Source organism: Thunnus albacares, chromosome 5 (genome assembly GCF_914725855.1).
Source record: "Thunnus albacares chromosome 5, fThuAlb1.1, whole genome shotgun sequence".
NCBI classification, from domain to species: Eukaryota; Metazoa; Chordata; class Actinopteri; order Scombriformes; family Scombridae; genus Thunnus; species Thunnus albacares.
Genome location: NC_058110.1, coordinates 16,726,743 through 16,753,005, shown reverse-complemented (window position 1 = coordinate 16,753,005; position 26,263 = coordinate 16,726,743). Strand labels below are relative to the sequence as shown.

The following is a 26,263-nucleotide window of genomic DNA, read 5'->3' as shown; positions in this document are numbered from 1 at the left end:
GGTGAGGCTGAGACAGAGATAACGTCCTCCTACACTGTAAAACATTTAGTGAAATAAGGAACATTTACTTTACGAGTTAAAGTATACAATTTCAGATTCAAAAGAGCTTCATGAGCTCTAAAAAATTAAAAAATACTCCCAGGAGAAGGAGACAGGACATATCTTACTGCCCAATATCAACACGCCACAACCTGAGACACACAAATACTGTGTATCAATCTTAATGTTGTGTTATTGTGTTCTGGCGTTCTGTCCAAATATTTAGACAAACTGGACTTTGATACCTTGGCAACGTTGTTCTTGAAACCTTCATGTCAATAAAACCTTTTGAATTGTAATTGAATTGATAATTTGAGTTGGAAGCTGTTATATTAAACCAAAGGTGTTTCCAAAAGTTATTTTCCCACATCTAACTGCTATTTTGACCAGTGAAAATCTCGAAATTTCACTATCTTGAAAAACAAACTGTTTTTCAAACCACCACTTTATTAGCCATCAGTTGCTGAAGTGTGATTGGTGCGAGTGTGATTATTTCCTGTGGACGATAGCTGATAACAGCTCACTGCTGCACAGAATTTCCACATAATATCAGCAGCAGGCTGCTGTGTTGTTGTTTAATACTGAGACGTTAAGTGATGATTCATAGTGAAAACAGGGACCAGAGCCAATCACCTGCCAGTATTTGCTCACCGTCCAGAGGCAAGCCGCGCCTCTCGCCTCACCTGAGGGCGCAGGTCAACCTGCGCTCCTAGATCCGCATCACTTCAGCACTGACAGGACACGACGATGCAGCGAGGCCCGGTAAACCCGAGCCACCTTCTACTGTGGCTGCTTTTAGCACAGACATCTGCGGATCTGCCGATGTGCAAAGAGGTGAGACAATTCGTCATTTTTAGCGACATTATGAGTAACAACCCATTCAGAGCTAAAATTACTCATAAGTGTCAACTGTTCCTGTAATAAAAATTGCATTCACGTGCATTTAACTTAAATGTATGTAGTCTAATAGGAAATTATAGATGAGAAATCCTGCAAAATATCAAAATTGCAGCTCTGAAATGCAAAGAGATGTGGACTTTATGTACCTGAACACCAAAATATTGATTATTGGATGCAACATTTCTGAAAGTTTTTAAAGTTAGTTGACCTATAAAACAGCTTCACCCAACTACACATATGTCTGATAATAAAGGGCCATGTTCTAAATCTGTATTTTTGCTGGATCAGCTTTAAAATTAATACAAATATTGAAATAAACTGTTGGGAGTTTTTAATTGGCACAATACAATACAACAGCATTTGTTTTAGCAGGGCTGTTGACACCCTGTGGCCTCCTTCACATATTGTGTTTGAGAAATGAACATATGTTTCCTTGCCAGTGTTTTCTTACATTAGTCACTCAGTCCTGCTCATTTCCCTGTTGTTGTGGTTGTTGTACACTTGTTTTACCAGAACTTCCATATGTTACGTCGTCTGCTCTCCTCGTCTTTCTGTTTTCAATTTTGCATAACAACAGTGTCGTTTGATAATAGTCAAAATACGTCTTTTTTATCAGCATACTTTGCACATCAGCGCAGTGTGTGTGGAATTAAGATATGTAAAGGAAAGTTAGGACCAGAGACCTGTAGGCTTAGTGAGATTATACATTTGTGGAAGGAGCTCTGGTAGCAGCTACCTTCACCAGGTGAGTTTGTACATCGACCATGAGGCACCATGGTCATGATGTCCCGTTGCCTTGGTTTCCTCATGTTTGTTTAAAAAAGCCATTAGGCTGCAGCGCATCCTCCAGTTTGATGCATTTTTACATCAGATCCTCCCACCCAAACCCATCATCTGATATCCTAAACCACAGCTAATGTAGCAGCTGTAATGGAAAACACAGACTCAGAGGAACACTCGCAGCTGCTGCTGCTGGTGTGTTTCTGTTAACTATTAATCCCATGAGGCTGTGTGTGGGCTTGAATTAGTCTGTTGAGTGACCTTCCCCGGAATATTAGAGCCTTCTGTTGACCAATTACCAAATCTCCAGATTAAACTGTCTGCTTGCTCAGTATTCATGACTTGTTTCAGGAAGAGTAAAATCAACAAGATGACCATTAACTTTGTGTCACATCCCAAATAACATCATTAAGGGCGGGATGGTGTTTGTCAGTCACCTGCTGTAAGTGTCTGGAAAAAGGCGTCAAAGCCTGACAGACAATAACAGCCAAAGCTGAGCACCTGAGCTCCTGCTGTCTCTGCATAATTGTAAAATCCTGCGACAACACTGTTTACAAAAGGGTTGGACGAATCAGCATTTCTCCCCTCGGCTAAATAAATAAACCCTCAAGGCGCAGAGCTGCAGCACATCCTTGATGAACGAGATTAAAACAACAGGAGTGACGACTTGCTGGGCAAATATTAGCCTTAGCTTTTATTTGATAAAGAGGCTGGTCTGGTTTTGGGAAAAATTCCAGAAGTATAAAACAATTTCTTTTTTAATAGCAGCCTGATTTCCTTTTTCACACGCATGCTGACTTGCATCTTTATATACCAATATCATTTAATTCAGAGAGCATATTGTGTGTATAAAGTGTGTTTCAGCTGTGTGAAACTCACACCTGTGTTTTGTCCCTGCAGTCAGATTATCACTTTGAGTACACAGCGTGTGACGTACTCGGGTCTCGATGGAGGGTGGCGGTTCCCAACAAACCTGAAACGTGCACTGGCCTCCCAGATCCAGTCAAAGGCACTCGATGCAGTGAGTCTCTTATATCTCATTATATACATCTTCTGCAAGCCCTCAGTCTGTATTGCAGCTTTATTGTATAAATAATAGAATCTGTCTCTTCACTGCCATGTTCTCCATGATGCCTCTCTAATGTGCGCACTTTGCCTGTTCTTGTTCTTTTCCTCTTGTAGCGTTCTCCTGCAGTGAAGGGGAGTTCCTCAACATGCAGTCGCAGCAGTGCCAGAAGTGCGCTGCAGGCACCTACTCTCTGGGCACCGGCGTGGCCTTTGATGAGTGGGACAACCTGCCGATAGGTTTTGTCACCCACGGGGTGAACACTAATGATGGTGACGCCCACACAGACTGCTCCAAGTTAGTATAAGCCTCACTCGCTTTATTTTGAAATTTATTTCATGTGTTTTGGCTTCATTGATTGATCAAATATCTGCTGATGTTTTTCTAGCTCCACCTGGACACCAAAGGGTGATTACGTAGCCTCAAATACAGATGAGTGCACTGCTACGCTGTCCTACGCCGTGAACCTGAAGGAGCCTGGAACTGTCTCCTTTGAATATTTCTACCCTGACTACAGCATCTACTTTGAGTTTTATGTAAGTAGTATTTTCTATATATTTTCTCGGCATTGTATATCCTCATTAGAGATGACAAGAAATGAGGGGGAATGAAAGGCAACAAAGGTCCCTGGTTGGACTTGAATTGGCAACGTTGTGGTTCATGGTTAGTGTCTTAATCCCAAGGCTCCCGGTTGTTAGTGTTTTTAAGTGACTGTTGCTGACAAATAGGCTGTTTTAGGGGGAATATTTGGTAACCTGTGGTTTGTTTTTCACCCTCCTTTAGGTACAGAATGACCAGTGCCAATCTACCGACACTGAAAGCCGAGGGATGAAGATCTCTGAGAGCAAGTGGAGCCAATACAGGGTTTGTCCATGTGTAGCTGTAGCGATTCATGACACCAGACTGGTATCTGATTGTCATTTGCTGGAAGATTTTCATTTTGTCTGTGCTCCTCTCTTATCTCTTTTGCTTTTTTCTCATTTTCACATCAATCCTGCGCAGGTTAAGTTGAACAGCGGCAACAACGTGCTGTATTGGAGAACTACTGCGTACGTTCTACAGGGCAGTGCTGTCAAACCTGTGCTGTTAAGAAACATCGCCATCTCAGGTAGATTATAGCCTCAAGTGTCTTTGACGACAGTAGCTTGTTCCCTCCTCAGCTGCTTTTTCTCTGTTAATGATTACAAGTTGATTGATGGTTTTCCTCCAGGGGTGGCCTACACATCAGAGTGTTTCCATTGTAAACCCGGCACCTACAGTGCAAATCCAGGATCTGCCCGCTGTGCCCCCTGCCCTGTTGATTCCTATTCCAACAAGGGTGCCACTGTTTGCCATCAGTGTGATCCAGACAAATATGCAGGTATGCATGTTTACATTTCTAACGCTCTGTCCACAAAGGACGGTCATATCGCTGATCTTTAACCTGATGTAATTGTAGTAGATATTTCTAAACTTACAACTACGTATTTGCATGTCTCCACACACACACACACACACACACACACACAGGCAAAGTAATCTGCATGCAAATACTGCGTTTACTGCTTAAGTGGTTACACAGTGTGTGAGGTTTGTCTTATCACTGGATCTTAATGTGAGCTGTGTGTTCTCCCTCGTCCCCGCCGGCTGTTTCCTCTCGCTTGGTCTCTATTTTTTGCAGAGGCTGGTTCAGGGAGCTGCAAAGCGAGACCTGCGTGTACAAACAGTGACTACTTCTACACCCACACTCCATGTGACTCTGAGAGAAAGGTACCGTAGAAAAAAGTGGAGCAGGTTTAGTAGAGGTGAACGCAGCATCGAAGCAGCAACCATCTGCTGCAACTATTAGGTTTCCTTACATATAAATTGTCTGGGGTTGATTGTGTTTGTCACACAGCCGTCGGTGGCCTCTTTCATGTATTCATGTCTGTGTGTCTCAGACCCAGCTCATGTACAAGTGGATCGAGCCCAAGATCTGCAGCGAGGCCGTTAAAGGAGCGGTAAAGCTGCCAGCATCAGGAGAGAAGCAAACTTGTCCGCCATGTAACCCGGGATTCTTTGTCACCAACTCCTCCACTTGTGAACCCTGCGCCGTCGGTTCCTACTCAAATGGAACAGGTGCAGAATCAGTACACTGTTTATTTTTGCAGTGACGTACACACTGTATGTACTTACCAAAGATGTTGATTATTTGATGCTCAACAGATTTTATTAAAAGCTAAACTTTGTTCTAAAAGGATCCAGCAGCAGTTTCCACAGTAACTTTGTGGCAGTAAAGTTGTTGTTGTTGTTGTAAAAAGCAAAAGTGATCAGATTTCTTGACTGCAGATTTATAAAAGTATATGAAACTTTGGTCCAGTCCAGACATAAATTATAGAAACTTACTGTACAGTGACTAATATTCAGCAAAGCCATGTAAATCTGGTAAAAACTGTAAACTGACACTAGTGCAAAGAAATCACATTGCAATCATAAACTGATGTTACATTGACAGGTAAGGGTTTACACCTTACTGCGCCATCACACTGACATAATGACGCATTATTTTCTCACAGCTTGTTCCAAGTGCCCTGTTGGCACAGAACCGGTGGTGGGTTTTGAGTACAAATGGTGGAACACGATGCCGAGCAACATGAAGAGCTCCGTCTTCCGCCGAGAGTTTGGCGACACCGACCACGGCACGGGTGAGTGTTTTCATCACAATGTTAGTCAGCACAGTGAAGGATAAAGAAGATGTGAAAGCAATTTATTATAATAAACTCAGATAAGAAATGATAATCATCACAGTCAAAATAATTAGCCAAAAGAGATCGAAGGATAGCACAAATAGCATTACAATGACTCTGTCCATGGTCAAGAATGAACTTAAACAGCCTCAGCATTAGTTATAATAGTTTTACTAACTTATACTTTTAATCTTTATTTTTGATGCATGTATGCTTGAAAGATTGTATATGTGTCTGTAATGGTGGTAATAATAGCATGTAGAGGAGTATAATACTGTGTTTTTCTCATTTGTAACGACAGCTTGGGAGGTGGCTGGAGAGTACACCTACACCACCCCCGGGGATCAGGACACAGACTATCTGATGCTGACGCTCAATGTCCCTGGATACAGGTGAAGTCAAACATTTACACATAAACATCTCTTTATATATTTACACTATGTCCTAAATTTGGGTTCTAATGTGATGTTATTTATGTGGTTTGATGAAATATCATGTGTCTCCACAGGCTGCCTCAGTCGATGGCAAAAGACAGCGAAAGGAGCGAACAGTCTCGCATCACCTTCGTCTTTGAGACCACGTGTTCAGCTGACTGCAAGTTTTTCTTCCTGGCGGTGAGGGAAAATATTTCAACTGTCGTTGTCACGTGTATGTTTCAGGATGAAAACATATAAAAACGTGAAGCTTGATATCAGTGTGAGTGCATGAGGTGAATGTATTTCTCTGCAGGGTTATAATGAGTGGAATAACGAGGTGGTGGAGCAGTGGAAAGGCAGCAGCAGGAAACAGTCGTACTCCTACTTGATTCAGAACAACAGCACCGTCAGCTTCACCTGGACATTTCAACGAACCGAAGAGTTTTCTATGGTGAGAAACACAACAACTCAGTTATCACTCTTCATCTGCAACCTCCCAACAAATCGCCCCTTCAGCCTTTGAATATCTTTATTATTTATCTTTATTACAAGTCATGCATTACATTGTTTTAAAGTCATTCATTCTTTTCTTCATACTTGACTTACATATCCAGGATGCAGCTTGACGGTTCAGTGGAATTAACGTGGAATGAATCATTATTCAAATACAGCCAAAGCAAAGTCGACAGCAGTCAAACATAGTGAAGTTCTCTTGATCTTATAGCTTTATATTTATTGATTTGTACACTTTTTTTTATACATATATACTCTTATATTCTTGTCTCTCACATTGTTTCTTCTTTTTCTTTTCTCTTTTCTGTAAAGCACTTTGTAATTACTGCCTTTAACATTTTTTTTAAGTTTTAATGTACAATGTGATTTCTTAATTCCCTCTTTATGTCTCAGTGTTTTGTGCTGCACCTCATCAGGGTGAAAACCTGCTGATAATCGCTGATAGTAAATGTAAAAACAACATTTTAAGAACCAAAATCAGATTTTAGAGGAAGCCAGAAATGTTAACCATAGAAACAAAATGGCAAATTCACATTATCTGTGGTCTTTTACAGGTTTTTATGATCATTTATATTATAAATGAGGAATTGCAAATGAAACGCCTAATTTAGCGGTTAACACTTGCAGATAATGGCTGTAAATATTTAAAATCATCACTAGAATTTGTTATGACAGACTAATCATGTTTGCTTTGGCTGACTGGTTGAGTGTTTTCACACTGACAGAGGATGATGTGTTTGACCCCCAGTTATTGCTCTGAACTCCAGAGGGCAGTCTGGAGCTGTGTGTCCACTATGAGGAAAAACAGGATGATTTATAAAAGAACACTACTTTTGTACTACATGAGAAATTAGTAGGAAATAAAAGAAGGACTTCAAAAGCTCTTTCAAGCTTCACTGCATGTGGAGCGACACAGATGGTGAATGATAACTAATGTCTCTCTTCCGTCAGGAGAGGAAATACAGTGCTGATGCTGCAAAAATCTACTCCATCCACATCACCAATGTGATCGGAGGTGTGGCCTCTCAGTGTCGCCACTGCGCCCTGAGGTCAGCCACAGCCAGCTCCGCCTGTGTTCCCTGCCCACCGGGACACTACATGGTCAGCGAGACAGGAGTGTGTAAGAGCTGCCCGCCAAACACCTTCATCAGAGCTGAGCTGCCTGTCGGAGAGGCCGCTTGTGTTCAGTGCGGCCCGAACACAAAGAGAAACAAGGTACGGAGAGCGAAATCCTGCCCACTGAAAAACTGTTGATGCACAATAAATCTATCTAAATCTATCAATGCATAAATGTAAACAGGACACCAAGTTCATGTCCTCAGTGTTTTGGGCGTTGACCTGAAAGTTTATTATCTACAAAATCTCACAAATAACACACTGTGGGGTTTTTAAGGGCAGATTTTCATAATTTTAGACTCTATCTCTCTACATTTAACTGTTAAAGTGGAAAAAATTAAATGAAATTAAATTCCTGGCAATGTGCAGAGGGCTTTAAAAAACATGCGGGAGAAAACTGTTACAGAAAATATGGTTGTGTAGTTAAACAAATAAAGAAAGTGTGACAAAACTAAATCAGAAAGTTGAAAATTTATCACATGGTTTGGGTTGGCTCGAGGAATTTGGACTTGTACAATCTACTGCACCCCAGCACAAAACATCTCTGTCATAAATTCTACTTTTAAGAAGCTCATACATTTTTAGTCTTTGTTGACACAATAAGAAAGGTGTTAATTCCACTTTGTATTTACTGTTGAAGTCATAGTGGGTGGTGATGTTGTCGTCTGCGCTATATTGAGAGATGTGTCAAATGTTTTGCCACCCTGACACGTCTCCATCCTCCAGGCCTACACGACTTGTCTCAGTGACTGTACGGTGGATGTGCACACCAGCGGAGGAGCTCTGCTGCACTATGACTTCTCTCCTCTGGCCAACGTCACGGGCTTCCACAGCAGCCCCCGCTTCACAAACAAAGGCCTGCGATATTTCCATCGCTTTAACGTGGGTCTGTGTGGGAAAGAGGTGAGAAGCTGTGATCTTGATGACTTCTCTTTTTGTAAAAAATTTAGCTTGAGTGTGCATTTTAACCCCTGCTGTGTTTCTCTTGCAGGGTCGAGTGCCGGCTACCTGTGTGGACAATGTCACGGAGAGCGGGAGAGAGGTCAGAGGTTACGTCTGCCAGTCCACTGTGGTTCCCTCTGACATCAGGAGTCAGAGCATGGTGTCCTCACAGCCTTTCCTGATTGGTGACCAACTCATTGGTATGAACCGATTACTGAGGCATCCAGTGCTGTAAATGGAGGATACTCTTTTATTCTATTAGAGGATACGTTGCATGTTTTATATCAGATAAATATGCTGCATGTCTTCTCGTTCTGAAGGTGTAACCACTGACACGACCCTGAGTGGCATCACCTCTCCAAAATGGCTGTTCCCCGCTGCGTCCAGCCTGCCAGACGTCATATTCTATTATAAGTAAGTAAGATCACACACTTTCATTTCATTTGTTTGTTTCATTCAGCCATTGTGGTGCTTTTGACTACATATTTTAATTGTAAATATGTGATGCTGGAAGTTTGATCACTTGTTTATTTATGAAATGTAAAAGAGAATCAACACTAGTCTTAAAGTGTATCACATGTTGGACCTGAAGATCTTTATTCTCCTCGTGTCTGTGATGTTTCCAGGTCTAGAGAGACAACTCAGGCTTGTAAACGAGGCAGGTCAGGCACCATCAGACTGAGATGTAATCCCACAGTGACTGTTAAAGACCACATCACACTGCCAAGGTATCTTCACCCTAACCCTACACTGTGACCAAGCTCAACTTCTGATCATTCAGACAACATTTCAATGTACACATGCTGTATTACAACAGCCATATTTGGCTCTCTGAAGCCGAACTGTGGAGATTTTTTTTTTTTATCACATACAGCTTGAAATCATCTCTCTTATCTGGTTTTCCTCCACAGTAATTGTTCAGAGGGGACATGTGATGGTTGTACTTTCCACTTTCTGTGGCAGAGCCAGCATGCATGTCCACTCTGCACCAAAAACCACTACAGGGAGATTGTCAGTGCTTGCATCCAGGGAATACAGGTAACGCTGCACAGGCAAAAAACATTTTACCTCCTCAACCCTGCAGATCCATCACAGGTCCTTCAGAGACTTGTGTTGTGAGGACAAAAAAAATCTTAACATTTCCGAAAATACCAATTATGATGGTTTATTTCCAGATAACAGGAAAATATGTATAAGATGATGTACAAGAAGTTGTGAATTTTCCATTTCTGTGTTAATTTAGTCACAAAAACTGGCTTCTTGCATTTGAATATTTCACTTAAGGTGCTGGAAGCATAGATACAGTGAAGCAACAAGCAGATACATGATGTTCTATCTAACTTTTATGGAGACATTTAAGGGAAATACTGAACACCTTAGGTTTCATGTTAACAAGGCAAATATAACTATTTGTGTGTTTCAGAGAACCACCTACGTGTGGCAGCAGCCGTTGCAGTGTTTCGGAGGAGAGTCTCTACCAGCTCAAAAAGTCAGTGCTTGTGTGACTCTGGATTTCTGGCTCAAGTTTGGTGTTTCTACAGGAGCGATCGCTGCTGTGCTGCTCGTCAGTATCAGCTGCTATTTCTGGAAGAAGACGCGCAAGTGAGACTACTGAGCTTCACGTTACCTTTAGTGTTTCCTTAAGCACTGATATATCACACTAGTAACCGAGATTAAAGCTAAAACTTAAGCTTATAGTATGAAAATTCCCAAACCAAAAGAAACAGAGACCTTCATTGACAACATCTCATTCCTACCATCCTTCATCTGCAGGTTGCAATATAAATACTCCAAACTGATGATGAGCTCGGGGGGTAAAGAGTGTGAGCTGCCCACTGCGGACAGCTGTGCAATAATGGAGGGAGAAGATGCAGAGGACGACATCATGGACCTCACCAAGAAATCCTTCTTCACCAAAATGAAGTCCTTCTCACGAGAGGTCAGTGACTCTTCCGTCTGGACGCACACACAGCTATAAGGCAACTTTTCATGCTTCATGTCGTTATCGATGTGTTTTCAGAGGACATCGGATGGATTTGACTCAGTTCCACTTAAGTCGTCATCTTCACGCCAGCAGAGAGAGGAGGAAGACTCAGATGATGCTTAAATATCAGAATGAACAGACCCTCCTATCAGAGTGCAGCAGGAAGTGTTAAATTAGATAAACAGTTTGACATCATTGCAGCAGGATGTCTCCATGCAGTCACAGGAAACAGAGACAGGCTGTACTGAAGATGAGGCTCACTAAGGGAGCTTTAAGATCATGTAAAGACTGATGTTTTTATTCTATATTATTTGTCATATTTTAGGTTGCCAAACCTAATAATTAAATACAAAGTCTCCATATTGGGGATATGCTGTATTTTCAGAGCGCAGGGTGTCTTTCAAAAATGATCTACAAACCAAACTGGATAAAGTTACACTTTTTATAGATGTTTAAAACTTTATACATCAGTAGAAACTGTGAGTGTGTATTTCAGTTTTTTCTTTTGTCCTTTTTTGTTTTTATTATGCTGTTATGTTTTTGTATTAGACCTAAATCATCTGTTCAGTCCTATAATGTTATTTGGTAATATGTGAATATGTGAGCTTTTGATTATCTTTTCGGCTGCACCCAACATTATGATATAATCTCGCTTTGATGTAAAGACGTTTTCTACAATAAAAAAAAGCAACAAATGTATTAATTGGACTTGGCCTCCAAAGCTTTTCTTCAGTTTTTACAAGGAAGAAGTAAATTATTTTGTCCACAACACACATCTTAAATATCACATCTTGGTAAAACAAACTACATACATTTATTCCATACTGTGCAGTTTTGGTGTCCTTGTACAAGTATCTCAACACTTTCTCGAGTACTTATTTTTTTCTGCTACTTCAGTATTGTACCCGACTACAGTTCAGCATAAAATAGTACATTGTACTTCACTAGTCATCTGACAGCTGTAAGCACATGTTACTTAGAGGTTTTAGATTTTACATATAAAACACATGATCAGGTTATAAAACATGTTATAATATGATACCATAGATTAACTACTTAATAATATATGAAGCATATGAAGTATGTAGTATATGTATATTTAGTATATGAAGTAGTTATAATGCCGCAGAATATCAGTTTTATTTTAAATTGTATGTTATTGGATTGTTAGCACTGATGCATTAATCTGTAAGCAACATTATACTGTTGTAGTTGGTAAAAGTGGTTCATTTCTTTTTAACTTTTTGTTGCGTACTTCTGCATTTTTTCATTTCATTTTCATTTTTTGTCTCAAGACCATGATTACGCTGATATGGAGCATAAACAGAACATACAATAATAACAAAACAACATCACACTGCATGGCTAAAGTACAACAAATGTTACTTAAACTATAGAAGTATATTTTTCAAAAAGCACCTAATTTACAAATAACTTTTGGCTTATCTGATTGCCATAAAATTAATTTAAACATAGATGGGCGGTTTAAATGATACTGTGGTAAATGCTTTTCTCTATGATTCTCTATCATTCATCATGTTTACATTCTTATATTCAATCAAATATATAGATTTTATGTTATTGGTCGTTAAACTCCACGAGTTTGACTCCCGAGTTGAGGAGTTGTCTCATTTCCTACTTTTTGTTTAGCACCTGAAAGCAGCGCGAGTTTCAGTTTCTATCCTCGGCCGTCTGTCCCATTTCTACTTTTTTGTTCTCGCGAGACTTTGAGACGTGTTGCAAGTAAGCGGGGTGAAATCTCGGGAGCTGTCTGAACGCAAGCGGAGCGAGGGACAAACACCGTGAAGGTTTTTAAAAGCGTGCATGCAGTAGACGGGGGATTTCTGCAACATTTCGCAATAAGGCAGGGCCGTAACTTCACATCATATAAAGTTGTCCAACGACGAGAAACATTTCATCTAGCTTATCCTTTTATTTGTGTGTAACTCGGGGAAAGTTGAACTCCGACTGCACGGCTCGGAGAACCACCTCAGAGCAGAAAGTCAGGTCGGTGGTCGGCTGTCGGTTCTGCAGGAATGTCGCAGAAAGAAAGACCCAAGTTTTACCGGCAGGAGGTCAACAAGACGATATGGGAAGTCCCAGAACAGTACCAAAACCTGTCTCCGGTCGGCTCTGGTGCCTACGGATCCGTCTGGTAAACCACCTTTTGTGTTATTATGTTGTGTATGTTAGTGTGTGTTAGTGTGTGTGTGTGTGTGTGTGTGTGTGCAGCCTTGTCACCTAACTTAACTCCCATTCATTTAGACGAGGCCTGCGCTGCAGATGCTAAAGTTAGGTTAGCTTGTCCAGACTGCTGGCTAGCAAGGTGGAGCCACGATGTTCACTTTAACAACAATAAACCCTGTTAACTTGTCGTCTATCTCCTCTTATCCACTTATAAAACCTGTAATTAGCCTACTCAGCTTCTTATATGTTCACTTCAGCTCTGCTGCAAGAAACTGCACAGTAACGCTGAACTACTGAACAAGTAGCGAAGAGTTTGGGACTCTTTTTTATCTGCTCTAAGTGGGCTTGTTACGGTCACATAAATGACTCATTATTACCGGTTCTCATCAATCTGAAGTGACATATTCTGCTGCCAGAGGTTTATTCTTAAGAAGTAGAGATTTAACTCACATTATTAGTGTGAACTCCACCAACGCTGTGGTGTAATTAGAATAAATGAGGATGAGATAATCCGATACTGTTGCATGTTGCTGCTGCTGCTGTTGTTGTTGTTGTTATTGTTGTTGTTGTTTTGGAAAGATCTGAAGAACAAATATTACAAATATTTGACTCTTAACTTGCTTTCGATGATATTTATGCCACTGGTGGTTTGATATGAGTAGTTCATTTAGTTTTTTCTACTCATCTAAGAGAAGCTGTATAAATCTAGATGTGTGCTGAATCAATTTGCCAAGCAAAATCATAATTTTTTAAGGAAAATTACTCGGTTTCAGCTTGTCTAGTCAAGATTTGTGGTTTTCCATCTTATGGTAAAAGGAATATCTTACAGTTTCTGATTGGTTTTCTCACAGTTTATAGACTAAACAAACCATCTATTAATTGTAAAAAATAATTGACTTAACTGCAATATAACCAATAAGATCACAAAAGGACAACTTTTCAACTTTTATTATCAACACATAGATATTATCAATGTATTTTCCATTTCCAGTCCCGAGGAAAACATAGTGTTAAACTCTATAACTACACATCTTTTAGGCGGTGCCTCAGTAATAAACAAATCAGTAGCACAGTTGAATTCACATTTCGAGTGCAGATGATTTGTTTCGTGTGTCTTTTTAGAGGATCTTAATGGTGAGGTGGATTTCCTTGATGCTGCTTGGTGGCAAAAGGGTAAACTTTCACTGGAGGGACGCTGGTGATTTAACAGGTTGTGCTGATGCTATCTAGGACACAACATTGTCAGCGGTGCACTTGGTTTAGTGGGCAGATGTTTGTTTTGCAAATGGAAGCGGACAGCTGTGCTGTTGCTGGGCAATAAGATAATCTGTTGCTGGTCAGATTACCGGCAGCTCACCAGACTGTAATTGTTTTTTTTCCAAACCAACACACTGTCTTATATTATCAGTGTTTACATGATGGACTCAGCTTGAAGTTTACTGTGAATCTCTGATCAGTTTATTTATACTTTAACTGCACAGTCTGAAAATCCAGTATATCAAAAACACTAATGATCACATTTAGTTTTATTAATCACAAATTGACTCATATTTGATATCAGCTAATATTATTAAAGGCAGCAACTAAAGATTATTTTTATGATCGATTGATCTGTTGATTATTTTCTCGATTAGTCATATAAAATGTCAGAAAATGGTTAAAAAATGTCAATCCTTGTTTCCTAAAGCCGAAGGTGACGTCTTCAAATCTCTTGTTTTATCCACAACCCAAAGATATTCAGTTTATTATCACAGAAGACTAAAGAAACCAGAAAATACTCACATGTGAGAAGCTGGAATCAGAGAATTGGGAAATTTTCTCCTTTAAAAAATTACTCAAAACAATTATTTGTTTATCAAAATAGTTGCAGATTAATCTGATAGTTGGCAGCTAATCGATTAATCAGCTAATTGTTGCAGCTCTAATATTATCCATACTGAAATATCAAAGTAGTAACAGGTTTGACGCCATCAAAGCAGTCGATCTGTGCAGCTTCATAGTTTATTAAAATGTCGTCACTGACGTAAATCAGCCAGAGGCCTTGATGCCTCTTTTTCTACTTCCATACTTTAGTTCCTCTCTCTGGAATGCATGTTTGTTGTCTTTTCTTTAGATTTTCCATTCAGTTTTATAGCCAATAATTAGGAACCGCCATTCCTGTGGATATTTTATCGACAGATATGCATGTTAGCTTGGCGCATGTGCATCATGTTTTGTATTCAGACTCTGACAAAAATAGACGTTAGTTCTGGCCGCTATGGATGGAAAATATTTGATATTTTGGCTTCAACAGCTTGTGATATCGCTGCCCGGTCACAGCGCGCTCTAGTCTCTGAGTCCCAGCAGTAGTCACAGGTGGCTGTCGAGCGGCCGTGATGATGTTTAGGTGAGCTGAGCAGGAGGAAGAGATGTGTTTGGATTGGAGACATTGAGCCTTCAGAGTGCCTAACAAACTGCAGGCGAGGCTGCTCCCAATCTGCTGAGAGATGACATTTTCTGCTGATGTCGCTCTTTCCTCGGCCTTCAGCAGCTCTTACTGCACCTAATTTGGTTTTGAGAGCAAACTCAGCCCATTCTCAGCATTGTGAAACAGTTTCCCTCATCTGCCTAAAAATGACATGCCTGCCTCTCTGAAGTTCATTCACTAGATCACTTTTTGTTCAGTAGGCGCTAAAAAAATGTTGGGTGTAGATTAGTAATGATTACAAATGTATTGTTTATTATTGAAGAGTTTTATGCTTAAATTTTTTCCCCACTTTTTTTTTTTTGAACAGTTCTGCATTTGATATGAAGACTGGCTTGAAGATTGCTGTGAAGAAGCTTTCTCGGCCGTTTCAGTCCATCATTCATGCCAAGAGAACATACAGAGAGCTGCGGTTGCTTAAGCACATGAAACATGAAAATGTGAGTCCACTTGTTTCTCTTCCCCTGTCTCGTGGTAAATGGACATTAAAAAAAACAAAAACAAGTTTGTTTGCGTATCCAAGGCCTCTGAATGTTTGCTCTTTTAAATATTTAAATTAAAGTCTTTACATGTCTCTTTGTTCTTTGTGTTGCTAATTTGATTGTGATGTTTTTTGCAGGTGATCGGCCTCCTAGATGTCTTTAGTCCTGCTACATCTCTGAAGGAATTCACTGATGTGTAAGTTGAATGTGTTTGTTTTAGAATAATTATGTTTACTCCCCAAGTTTTCCTCTACAATACCTTTTGGCTCGGGGTCAGGGTGTGACCTCAGCAACACTTGCGCATAATTAAACAACAGTGCTCAACAAACTGCTGCCTGTTAGTTTCTCAGCAGAAGGCACTGGTGTCTGGGAAACACCTGGAGGAGGGCCAACAGACTACATTCACTGGAACATTTCTTAGACTGTCCAGTCTGTTAGTTATTCACTCTCCGGCTGCAGAGAATTATTTCACCACCAGCTTCCTCCTCTTTTGTTTCCTGATTTCTGGCTTTGTGAAACCTAGTCAAGCTGCTCGCAAAGATGTAGTTATTGTTTGTTGATGTTGAAAGTTATCAGAAATGGGAAGCGGACAGCGAGACAGTGACGTGTCTGCTGCCTCCCCCGTCGTGTGTGGAATGTCAGACTCTTTCTCTTCTCTACACACTGAGCGACTTGTATCGAATCACAACGAATTTCAGTCGACACCCGACATAAGAATGTGTCTCAACTGAATACTTGAAATCACATTTCTCTCGTTTTTGATGTCGTACTTTAATCATTGTTGTATTGAAAACGATTCTCCTATATTCGACTCGTGCCAAATGTTTTGGAGCGGTGGGGAGTGGGCAGTGCGGCACCCAAGGGACCCACTTCATATCTGAGGCCTTGGTCAACAGTATTGGCAGGATTATTCTCATACCTAACATGCATGTAATTCAGTGTGGGAGGAAACCCACATGAATACGTTAACTCCCAGGACTCCCATTTTAGGCGAGGCGACAGTGCTCTCTGATTTATTTATTTATTTTTAACTATTAAAAACTGGAATAAGAGGTAAAACAGAAAACGATGCACATTTGAGCTCAGTCATCCAGCCTGAGAGAAGGACTTGCAGTAGCTGTTTGTGTTGTCATCTTAAGTGAGGATTTCAAAACCTTGTTCAAGTAGTTTGGCAATTGTGGATCATTTATGTGTGCCGGGAAGTTTTTTTTTTACCACATATACACCATTTACACTTTGCAGTATATAATCTGTATGTGGATGTGTTACATTAACAGTGCGTTATGAAGGGGTCATCTACTGGTCAGTATGAATAGAAGAGATGTTTACAGCAAGAAAAACATGTCAATGTTCATTTGGGCACCTGACTCTTATTTTGGGACAGACACAAAATTGTGAACCTGTCCTGTAAGCAGAAGTGAATCCACAGCATTACTGCTCTTGCTCTGGGTCGTGTCGTGTTTGTTGACAAGTCCGCCAGCCTCACTTAGCTAATTTGCATGTTGAGATCTGCTCACAATGTAGGTAAAATCTAGATGATAAGAGCACCTCTTCATACCAGGTGTACGTGGATCAGATGTCATCATCCAGGTACAGATCACAAGTTAATACAAAGTGTAAACGGGGCCATAAATAGTACAGAGTTAAATATTACTAGGGAGTGATTCAGGGAAGTGCCTGCATTCCATGAATTTCCCTGAGGAAATTGTTTAGGCGTTTAGGTATTTGCCCTGTGAAGGAGTACCTGCGGTCTTTTCCAACTAAAGATTAATGTTCTTTCATGTTTCCTGGTTGTCAGAGATGGTTCACATGATGGAAATCCAGGCATTACATATCAAATCTGGCAGTCATCCAGGGTTTTATTATGCCTCCGTGCCGGCGACAGCCGTGGCTGGAGGTATTGTGTTTTTGGGTTGTCTGTCTGTCCGTCTGTCTCATTCTTGTGAACTCCTATATCTCAGGAATGCCTGGAGGGAATTTCTTCAAATTTAGCACAAAAGTCCACTTGGACTGAAGGACAAACTGATAAGATTTTGGTGGTCAAAGGTCGACATCACTGTGACCTCACAAAACATGTTTTTGGCCATAACTCAAGAATTCATTCTCTAAATGGAAATTATTCACTGGAATCATACAGTTATCATTTCCATTTCTGCAAAAATACACTTGAAAGCTTTTATTAAATTCCTTCAAACTCTTCACTACAAATATTATGAGTCTGGACAGACATGCGTGTAAACTGCAACTTGATTGATTGGCGGAGGGATGCAACTGCAAGGCGGTATGTCTAGTTTCATATAAGTATAATAATTTATGATGTTAGCAGAGGTGGTGTTTGTTTCAGAAAACCCTGCATCCAAGCTGCATTACATAAATGCTGTCAAGGCTTCCTGACTGCTCCGGTTGGTTTTCAGGTCCTTTCATGCCAGTATTGAGAGCTGTCCACTGTCAAATCACACAAGAGGCATTTTAATGCACAGAGTGGAAAAAATCTTCAGACATTGACAGCTGGAGCTGATGCAGAAGGCTGTAATGTGCTGAATGTTGCCTCTCTTCCTCCCTGAATACCCTCTCTGCCATACAGTGTGCAGCGCTGCTCTGCTGTGTGACCTTTTCACATTTGACATGAAATTGAGCTGTAGCGAGGGTTGATATCTTTTCCATTTTGCAGAAAGGCATTAAATATCCCAGATCTGAGCATTACTTTGCAGAGAAGTGTGCTTTAACTCTCTCACACTTTGAGCAGCGGTGGCTCTGCTTGCTGTTGAAATGGAGAGCTGCCGTCCTGCTAAGGTGCCCCTCCCTCCTCCCAGATTAGCATAATGTCATGGAGGACTGAAGGCAATACAAGGTCATTCATAGGCGGTGCGCGAGACTGAGCTCGTGACTGAAAGGAAAAGAGGGAGCGTGTAGGTGGACGGTGTGCAAACAGAAATGCATTCTGTGAAGTTTTTCTTGCACTATATGACTGCTGAGTCACAGGTTGTATATTGTTAATGTCAGATATGGCTCTCTTTATCTCCACATACGCCGGAACATGGGAATGTTCTGCATGCAGTTTGATAACCGGGAAACATCTCAGACATGCAGGTGCTGTAAATGTGGTTCCCCTCAGCTCTAAAAATACAGTCTGAGTCACAACGCTGTGGTAAGGCTCCTCAAAGCTGCAGCCTTGCTCCTGTTTCTATAGGAGAGGGGAAAACAGAGGTCACTATTTATATCCCTTTTTTTTCCAAGGCGGGTGAACTTTGGAGAGTGTCCGTGTGTCCCTGTGCGCCACCGAGAACAAGTTCAAGCGCAACCAGGTGCTATTTTAAGGCCTCGCTCTGTGCGCTGTGTGAGAATAGAAGAGTATTCATAAAACGGGTATTTGCTGAGCGGCAGACTTGACGAAGCAGCACATGGCTCCGTGTATTTTGGCTGCAAAAGTGCCACTGTAGCATCCTGCTCTCGCCTTCTTCTAAGTGCTGTTTGGGCATTTTAAACAGCTCTGGGATTAGATTTGAATTATCCACTGATGCAGCCCCATTAAGCCCATTTATCTGCGTGTGTGTTGTTAAACGACATTCCATTTGTTGAAGGGCTTGGCCTGCCGGTGTCTCTGGAGAGAAGTGGGAGAGAAAAGAAGTAGCAGCTAAACCGGTTTAAGCTCATATTGCCATATGGGAAATTAGTTTCTGACTGCAAACAACTCTGGGAAAAAAAATGTTTGGAAGCACAAACACATTCATTTATAGCCATCTGGCATTTTATGAAGTGTGAAAACATTGTTATGCCCTCTGATATTCATGTCCAATTAAATTGACGGCCATCTTTTCTGATTGCCAGGTATCTTGTGACTCATTTAATGGGGGCTGATCTCAACAACATAGTGAAATGTCAGAAACTCACAGATGACCACGTGCAGTTCCTCATATACCAGATACTCCGAGGGTTAAAGGTGAGGTTATAAAACTGTTCTGCTAACACTCAAATTAGACACATTTGTTTATTTTATTATAAACAGTTTTCACATCGTACTGCGGTGTTAGTGAATGTTTTTCGTCGCTGTAAATCGGTACATATCTAAACTGATGATGTCATTTAATGCCTATGTTCTCCTCCGTCTCTCCCCAGTATATCCACTCAGCAGACATCATTCATAGAGTAAGTGCCATGTTGGGGTTTTTTTTGTCTGCTGTAACTCATCCATGAAATAGAAAATATCACTTTGTCCCTAACCCAGTTTGGAAAAAAAAAAAAAGTATGTGTCAGGGTTTATGGCAGCTTCCACTTGGCAGAGTCGGGCTCGTGCAAACATCGAAGGGAAGGAATGTGATAAACAGGATTTTTATTTGGCATGTTGTTAATGAAGTAATGTTTTTATGTTGCTTAAGAATGGACAGATAGTTTCATTCATGAAAAGTAAGATATATTTCTCCAGAATAAGGTCATACACACAGATATACTGTATATCCACAATTATGCTAATACTAAAATTACACAAATTCACATTTTCCTCCCTTCAGGATTTGAAACCCAGTAACCTGGCAGTGAATGAAGACTGTGAGCTGAAGGTGAGTGAACTGCTGCTGTTATTTTAAAACATAAAATAACAGCAGAATCTGCCCGGAGTCGGCAAATGTGAGTATTTTGTAAACAAACGCTTCTTTTTTTAACTTAAACCGCCCTCAGATTTTGGACTTTGGTTTGGCGCGGCACACCGATGATGAGATGACCGGCTACGTGGCCACTCGCTGGTATCGTGCCCCAGAGATCATGCTGAACTGGATGCATTACAACATGACAGGTAGCTTCCTGGCTTCCTGCCTGTATATTTCATCACGGAAGAGTTGTTTTGACAAATGAATTTTAATGTTTTGTGTCGTTCTTTTCTGTCTTTCAGTGGATATTTGGTCAGTGGGGTGTATAATGGCAGAACTTCTCACTGGAAGAACTTTGTTTCCTGGTACTGACCGTATCCTTTTCATTTGAGTGTCCAGTATGTACAGAGCTCCTTTAGCTGGTGAGACTCTGACAACACCATTTGTGTAATAAATCAAACAAGCTAAACAGACTGTGACATTGTTATGGATCTGATTTATGATGCTTACATGTTGTTTTTTTTTACCAGCACAGTAGCAGAACTTGATCTGCAATGCTTCTTCTTTTCTGTCCTCTTTATAAAAACCTGCTTTTCTGCTTTCCTCTTCAAACACGGTGCTGCCTGAGGCCTTTTATTAAAAGTGTAGCATAGTTAATACCTGTTTCCACACTTCCCTCTGGCTTCACACATACCTTTTCACTGTAACGTTTCACTGGCGTGCTTCAACTCTTCCTACACTGTCAGTATGCATCGTTGGCTCGGGTCCATCTGCCTGCACCACAGCCAGTCTCTCTATGAGCCTATCAATCTGCAGTGTGTATGCTTAGAGTTATGTTTATCTTTCTCTCCCTCTGCCAGTGTTTTCAGACTAACGGCTGAGCTTGTAAGTAGATGCAAAACACGGCTGTCCACTGCCTCTACTCTTTTTTTTTTTTTCCTGTCATTATAAAATTCCTCCACAGGTCACAATTCAGAGACTTTTTTTTTTTTTCCTGCTCTTCTCTGTGCAGATGTGCAGTATGTGTAGGTCTGCTCTTTTGACATGTCTCATGTGTGAAATACAAAGTAAATAAATTTAATATCACACATGGTTCCTAAAGTTTCACACGGACGATAAAGACTAACAGGTCAGATCACAAGTTCTCCCTTTGTCCAGCTTCTGGTCTTCCTTTACCGTTGTGCTGGTAGACATTGATCAGTTGAAGCTAATCATGCTGCTCGTCGGAACACCAGGGCCCGAGCTCTTGATGAAAATATCTTCAGAGTCTGTGAGTTCACAAAGTCATGCAAGGTTTTTTTTTTTTCTCTGTCTAACCAGTTTTCTGCTCCAAACTCGCCAATCTGCTGTGCAACAACTTTGACGTATCTGCTTACCTAATTGACAGCATGTTTTCTACCTTTGAGCTTTGTGGGTTTTGTAATAACGTGTAAGACTTTCTGCCTCTTTAACTGAGTGAATAAAATAATGTTTGCCTTTGATTTAGCTCACTGACTGTAATGCAAACTGTTGTTTCTTTCCTCTAAATCTCACAATCTCTCTCTTAACTGTTTTTTTTTTTTTTTTGTCACATCTGGCTTCAAAGCTCGGAGTCTGCTTTTCAACATAACATTGTCGTGCATCTAGAGTGTCAGATTGTGAAGCAGCTTTTTTAACCAACTCCGCTCTGTCGCTATACTCCCCTTGACACAAGCTTCATAGATATAAACCAGCTACAGCAGATAATGCGTCTGACAGGAACGCCCCCAGCATCTCTAATAAGCAGGATGCCCAGCCACGAGGTGAGCAGGATCAGTCGCTTTCTTTAAGAGACAGCAGAGCAGCAGGACGACGCTCAGGCCTGCTGCAGTTCACAGTCGCTTAAAGCAACACAGCTCTTAGCTCGGTATACCGTGTTCATGTCGACAGTGTTTCATACATCCATTCACAGAACGTTAAAAGCAGTAATAGATCCAATTTATAGTTCATCTTTGGTTATTAAATTGTCTTAAGTGATGAAGCAAACAAGGAGTTATTAGCCACTCTGATGAAAGCAAAAGGCTCTAAAGACGACTGCTCTGTGATGTAAGGAGCCTTTGAGGTTTTAGTTTTGTCTTCTAGTCTAATCTGAGTAATTGTGTGGCGTCTGACACGCTTGTTTGCTGCATGCGATTGCCACAAGCAGCCCTGAACTCGTGTGGTAAATGCATTACAGAATTAAACCTGCACACTGAGCAGTATCGAGGCTTACTGTTGGTGGTACAATCGGCACTAACAGCACTTTTTGTGTTCCCTCTGTGGTTTTTCTTTGTTTTTTTTTTTGTCGCACATTTCTTGAAACTTGCTTCTTTGCTTCTCTCATCTTTGTGTAATTCATATGTAATTTTTCATTCCAAGTGATAGAAGTCTGCAAACTAAACTTCACTGTTATACCGAGAAGTTTCATGTCAGGAAGATGATGACTAATAAAATACGTGTGTTTTTGTTATTAGAGTCCTCGCTCAGACAGAACAAAAGGACAATAGGGTCTTTTTTTTTTTTTTTGCTGAATACTTGGGGCTCATTTTTAGTTTTCCAAAGCAAATCTGTGAATTTGTTACTCTGATGGAAGTTGACTTTTAAAAATAACATTTTCAGCATAAACATTTTACCTGTTTTAACCAAACATCTTAAAAAAAAACAAAGCTGCACCACAGCGGCTTTTTTCCCCCTGCAGCTCCGATTTCAAACACCAAGACGTCTTGCTGTTGCTAGGCAACATCAGGGATGTCACTCGCTTGCTGCAAGCTGCACATTGTTATCAACAGCAGCTGTGTATGTTCAGGCAGTCAAAAACACTGAAACAGATGTAAAAACTTAGCTTAAACTTTAAGTGCCTCACTAATAACTCTCATTAAAAAAATCAAGTGATTTTTATTTATGTGGTAATTTCTATCTAATAGATCATAATAGTCACGTGTGATCAGTAACGAGGACTACGCCTTGTCACAGGAGGTCCTTGTTTACTGTAAACAGCACTGATCAGCGTTGTTGTGCAGGAGGAAACACAACCTTTGAGTGCTTTGGAACAAAAAATATGGGTTAAAATCATTTTAAACCGTTCTATCCCTTAAAAATCAGCTTCTTCTTCCAGTAAAATAAGTAAAATCTGTCACAAACTTAAATAATGAGCGTTAAGTATACTGCAGAGGGGCCGAGCTTTAAGACCAACATATACAGTACACTCTTGGTAGTATTAATATACATTTAGGGTTATGGGATGCAGTATAGTCACATCTGGAGACAGAAATGTAATAAGTGAGCAGCAGTGAATCATTCATGTAGCTATAAAATGATGATTGCACATTATGAAACAGGCAGGACTGAACGTGTGCGACATCTTGCTGCTTTCAGGAAGTTGACATTTGGTTTTTCCGTTTGTGTTTTCCAGGCCAGGAACTACATCAGCTCCTTGCCTCACATGCCCAAGAGAAATTTTGCTGATGTGTTCATTGGTGCCAACCCACAAGGTAAGTCCAGAAAAACCAGGCTTTTCTTAACAGGAGCTGTATGGTGAAAGGCTTTTGAACTGTAATTATTTCTAAATGTCTTTAAAAGCTTTTAATATTTTTGCTATCCACTGTGAGTAACACTCTTAACGTTTTCATGGATCGTAGACTGTGTGAGATTCAGCTCTGTTTACATGTTTTGAAGCTGTGGACCTTCTGGAGAAAATGCTGGTTCTGGACACAGACAGGAGGATAACAGCAGCCGAAGCTCTGGCCCACCCGTACTTCTGTCAGTACCATGACCCAGATGACGAGCCTGAGGCCGACCCGTACGACCAGAGCTTCGAGAGCCGTGAGCTGGAGATTGAAGAGTGGAAACGTATGTCATTATTTCTACACAGTAACTCTAATACTTATTATAAAACTGTAACAATGGAAACAGAAAAAAGAATTCATAACATTTTCTCATTTCTTGCAGGATTAACCTACGAGGAGTTGTGTAGTTTTGAGCCACCTATCTTTGACGAGGATGACATGGAGTAATGAGAAGTGCAACACACATCGACCCCGGCATCCGACAATTTGTAACGACCTCGTTCATATGCATTAGTGTTAAACTCTCAGACACACACACACACACACATACGTATCAGAGTGCCAACCAGCAGCTTTGTCAGTCTTTATTTAATGGAGACAACGCTCTCCATGTTTGGCTCTTGTAAGGGGATCATTACCAGCGCGGAGGAAGGAAGAGATTATTATTCTTATTTATGAACCACTAATGTTGATGGTCTGTTGCTGGGAAAAGGTCACTTCTTTCCAATAGCTGAAATAATTTTATATTCATCAGATTTTTTTTTTTTTTTTTTTTTAATTTAGACTTTGATGACTCATCACTGTGACACTGAGATGCTGAAACACCTGGACCTATAGCTGTGCTATTTTGTGTTTTAAATTTTCTATTGAGTAACTTATGAATAAGCTTTTGTGTCTATCAATTGAAAAAAGGAATATGCTAGTCTACCACTCACCCTGCCAAGCTAACACATATAGCACTGGGTCACATGTATTTGTAAAAATGATCCAGTTAATCACCATTATTGTTCCTTTATTTAAAAAAAAAGAGTTGACTTTGAAGGGTTTCATATCTGTGACAGAAGTAGATTTTATTGTTTTTACATGTTTGACAATTTGAGAATGTGCCTGTTCTGTGACGTCACTGAACTGAAGCGCTCACCGACAGGATATCACACATTTTTATTTTGATTTGGTTTAGTTGCTGTGTCAGGTTTAACTCCGACATTAGGAGATGTGTCTGAATAAGTGACTAAAGCGAAAAGTCCTGAAAGACTCTTATACGCATATTTTGGCTACACAGAAGAATCTGAGCCTCTGCTGTTTAAAGGATGGTGCCGTTCAACACGGCACATAAATAGGAAAAATAATATTCATGGTGACACGCGCTCTGCTCAAAAATATGTAAATATCTGTGCCATACTTTTAAAAGAAATCTTTGTGATTACTTTTTTGTGGTTATCTTATCAAGCAATCACTTTTAGCATGTTCATCAGTTTGTGTGTCTGCGAGAGTGTGTTTACAGGAATTTTAAGTGTCATGCTAAAACCTCTAATAGAAATACTGCTTAAATGTGTAAAAGAGGGATTTCAGATGTATTTATACTTTGTGGAGGTGATATTTATAAACAACAATCAAATGATCCCTTAAACTATTTTCAGTCCAGCAGAGTAACGACTATCTTCAGTCCTTTGTTTAACTAAATAAAGACTTATTTTTAAGAGACACGTTTTTTTTTTTTTTTTATTGCCTCAACAGCATGTTTGACTTTATCAGTAGTTTCAGTGATTTCACATGATATCAAAAACTGTTTATATTGAGATAAAATGTCACAATATTAACAGTTTAATTGATGCCCTTGAGTCCACTGAGGCATCGCTGCATTTTTTTCTCTGGTTCAATAGTCCTGTTTTTAAATGACCAATCAGTGTTGCCTGTATTTATTTCTCTTAAATGTCACATTGTCAGTTGCCAATGTCAAATGCCTATTTAGCCACAATTTTGTAACATATGACGCAAATAAAATAATGCTGTTTGTGCTCTGCATCGTAGTACCCTGTCTCAATATAGCCTGCCCTGTTTAATGGACCAGAGTACAGGTATTATCTGACGATTTTACCTTATCACAGATACATTTTGAGATATATGTTGTCAGATAAGACACAGGAAATTGCAGAACTGAAAGGCCAAAGTTATGTTTTTGTGGTTATTTAGAAACTCTCATCAAAACAGTTTATAACAAGTGTATTTTTCAACTGTAAAATGTCTTACTCAGTACGTGATCACAACTTCTTCATAACCAAATTGAAGTAATCCTTTCTAAAATGTTTGTTATTCATTTATGTCAGAAAAATAAACACGAGACAATATGTTATTGAATGTTTAAACTTCCAAATTAGTAACGATCCAGTATCAAGTCAGGCTCCAAATATGGACCCTATTACTATGACCTTGCTAATGCTGGTGTGGGTGGAGGCATTTTAAGAATTTGCCCCCTCTAGCCCCCATTTCTGTGTGCATCACTGTGAGTATGTTGGCTCATTT

The 26,263-nt window shown here is 40.2% G+C and overlaps 2 protein-coding genes across 3 annotated transcripts; both read left to right on the top strand.

Annotated features, from left to right (window-relative positions):
• The first annotated feature begins 165 nt into the window (after window positions 1–165).
• elapor1 (endosome-lysosome associated apoptosis and autophagy regulator 1) lies at window positions 166–11,169 on the top strand. The gene is made up of 22 exons (XM_044351793.1): window positions 166–873; window positions 2,620–2,740; window positions 2,902–3,082; window positions 3,174–3,321; window positions 3,569–3,649; window positions 3,788–3,893; window positions 3,996–4,145; window positions 4,446–4,534; window positions 4,705–4,882; window positions 5,320–5,448; window positions 5,792–5,882; window positions 5,999–6,104; window positions 6,220–6,357; window positions 7,371–7,634; window positions 8,262–8,438; window positions 8,527–8,677; window positions 8,798–8,891; window positions 9,104–9,205; window positions 9,389–9,515; window positions 9,901–10,079; window positions 10,251–10,416; window positions 10,498–11,169. The coding sequence occupies exons 1-22, from the start codon at window positions 787–789 to the stop codon at window positions 10,582–10,584; spliced, it is 2,952 nt and encodes a 983-aa protein (XP_044207728.1). The 5' UTR covers window positions 166–786; the 3' UTR covers window positions 10,585–11,169.
• Window positions 11,170–12,203: 1,034 nt separating this feature from the next.
• Window positions 12,204–25,763, top strand: mapk14a (mitogen-activated protein kinase 14a). 2 transcript variants are annotated; one of them, XM_044351332.1, is made up of 12 exons: window positions 12,204–12,616; window positions 15,423–15,552; window positions 15,732–15,790; window positions 19,423–19,534; window positions 19,711–19,740; window positions 20,103–20,150; window positions 20,269–20,383; window positions 20,480–20,551; window positions 21,879–21,958; window positions 23,587–23,665; window positions 23,850–24,023; window positions 24,123–25,763. In XM_044351332.1, exons 1-12 carry the CDS (start codon window positions 12,498–12,500, stop codon window positions 24,185–24,187), a joined length of 1,083 nt encoding a protein of 360 aa, XP_044207267.1. In that variant the 5' UTR covers window positions 12,204–12,497; the 3' UTR covers window positions 24,188–25,763. The 2 variants fall into 2 exon arrangements, with proteins under 2 accessions (XP_044207267.1, XP_044207266.1); XM_044351331.1 differs by lacking the exon at window positions 21,879–21,958 and adding an exon at window positions 21,368–21,447.
• The last annotated feature ends 500 nt before the right edge of the window (window positions 25,764–26,263 follow it).

What these genes read in the sequence shown, in the direction of transcription:
- elapor1 (XM_044351793.1), top strand. Translation starts at nt 787, where the DNA reads ATGCAGCGAGGCCCGGTAAACCCGAGCCACCTTCTACTGTGGCTGCTT. An exon ending in CTCAATGTCCCTGGATACAG is followed by an intron (nt 5,883 to 5,998) that starts GTGAAGTCAAAC and finishes GTGTCTCCACAG; the next exon opens with GCTGCCTCAGTCGATGGCAA. An exon ending in TGAAGTCCTTCTCACGAGAG is followed by an intron (nt 10,417 to 10,497) that starts GTCAGTGACTCT and finishes ATGTGTTTTCAG; the next exon opens with AGGACATCGGATGGATTTGA.
- mapk14a (XM_044351332.1), top strand. Translation starts at nt 12,498, where the DNA reads ATGTCGCAGAAAGAAAGACCCAAGTTTTACCGGCAGGAGGTCAACAAG. An exon ending in CAGCAGACATCATTCATAGA is followed by an intron (nt 19,741 to 20,102) that starts GTAAGTGCCATG and finishes TCCTCCCTTCAG; the next exon opens with GATTTGAAACCCAGTAACCT. An exon ending in GCAGGATGCCCAGCCACGAG is followed by an intron (nt 21,959 to 23,586) that starts GTGAGCAGGATC and finishes TGTGTTTTCCAG; the next exon opens with GCCAGGAACTACATCAGCTC.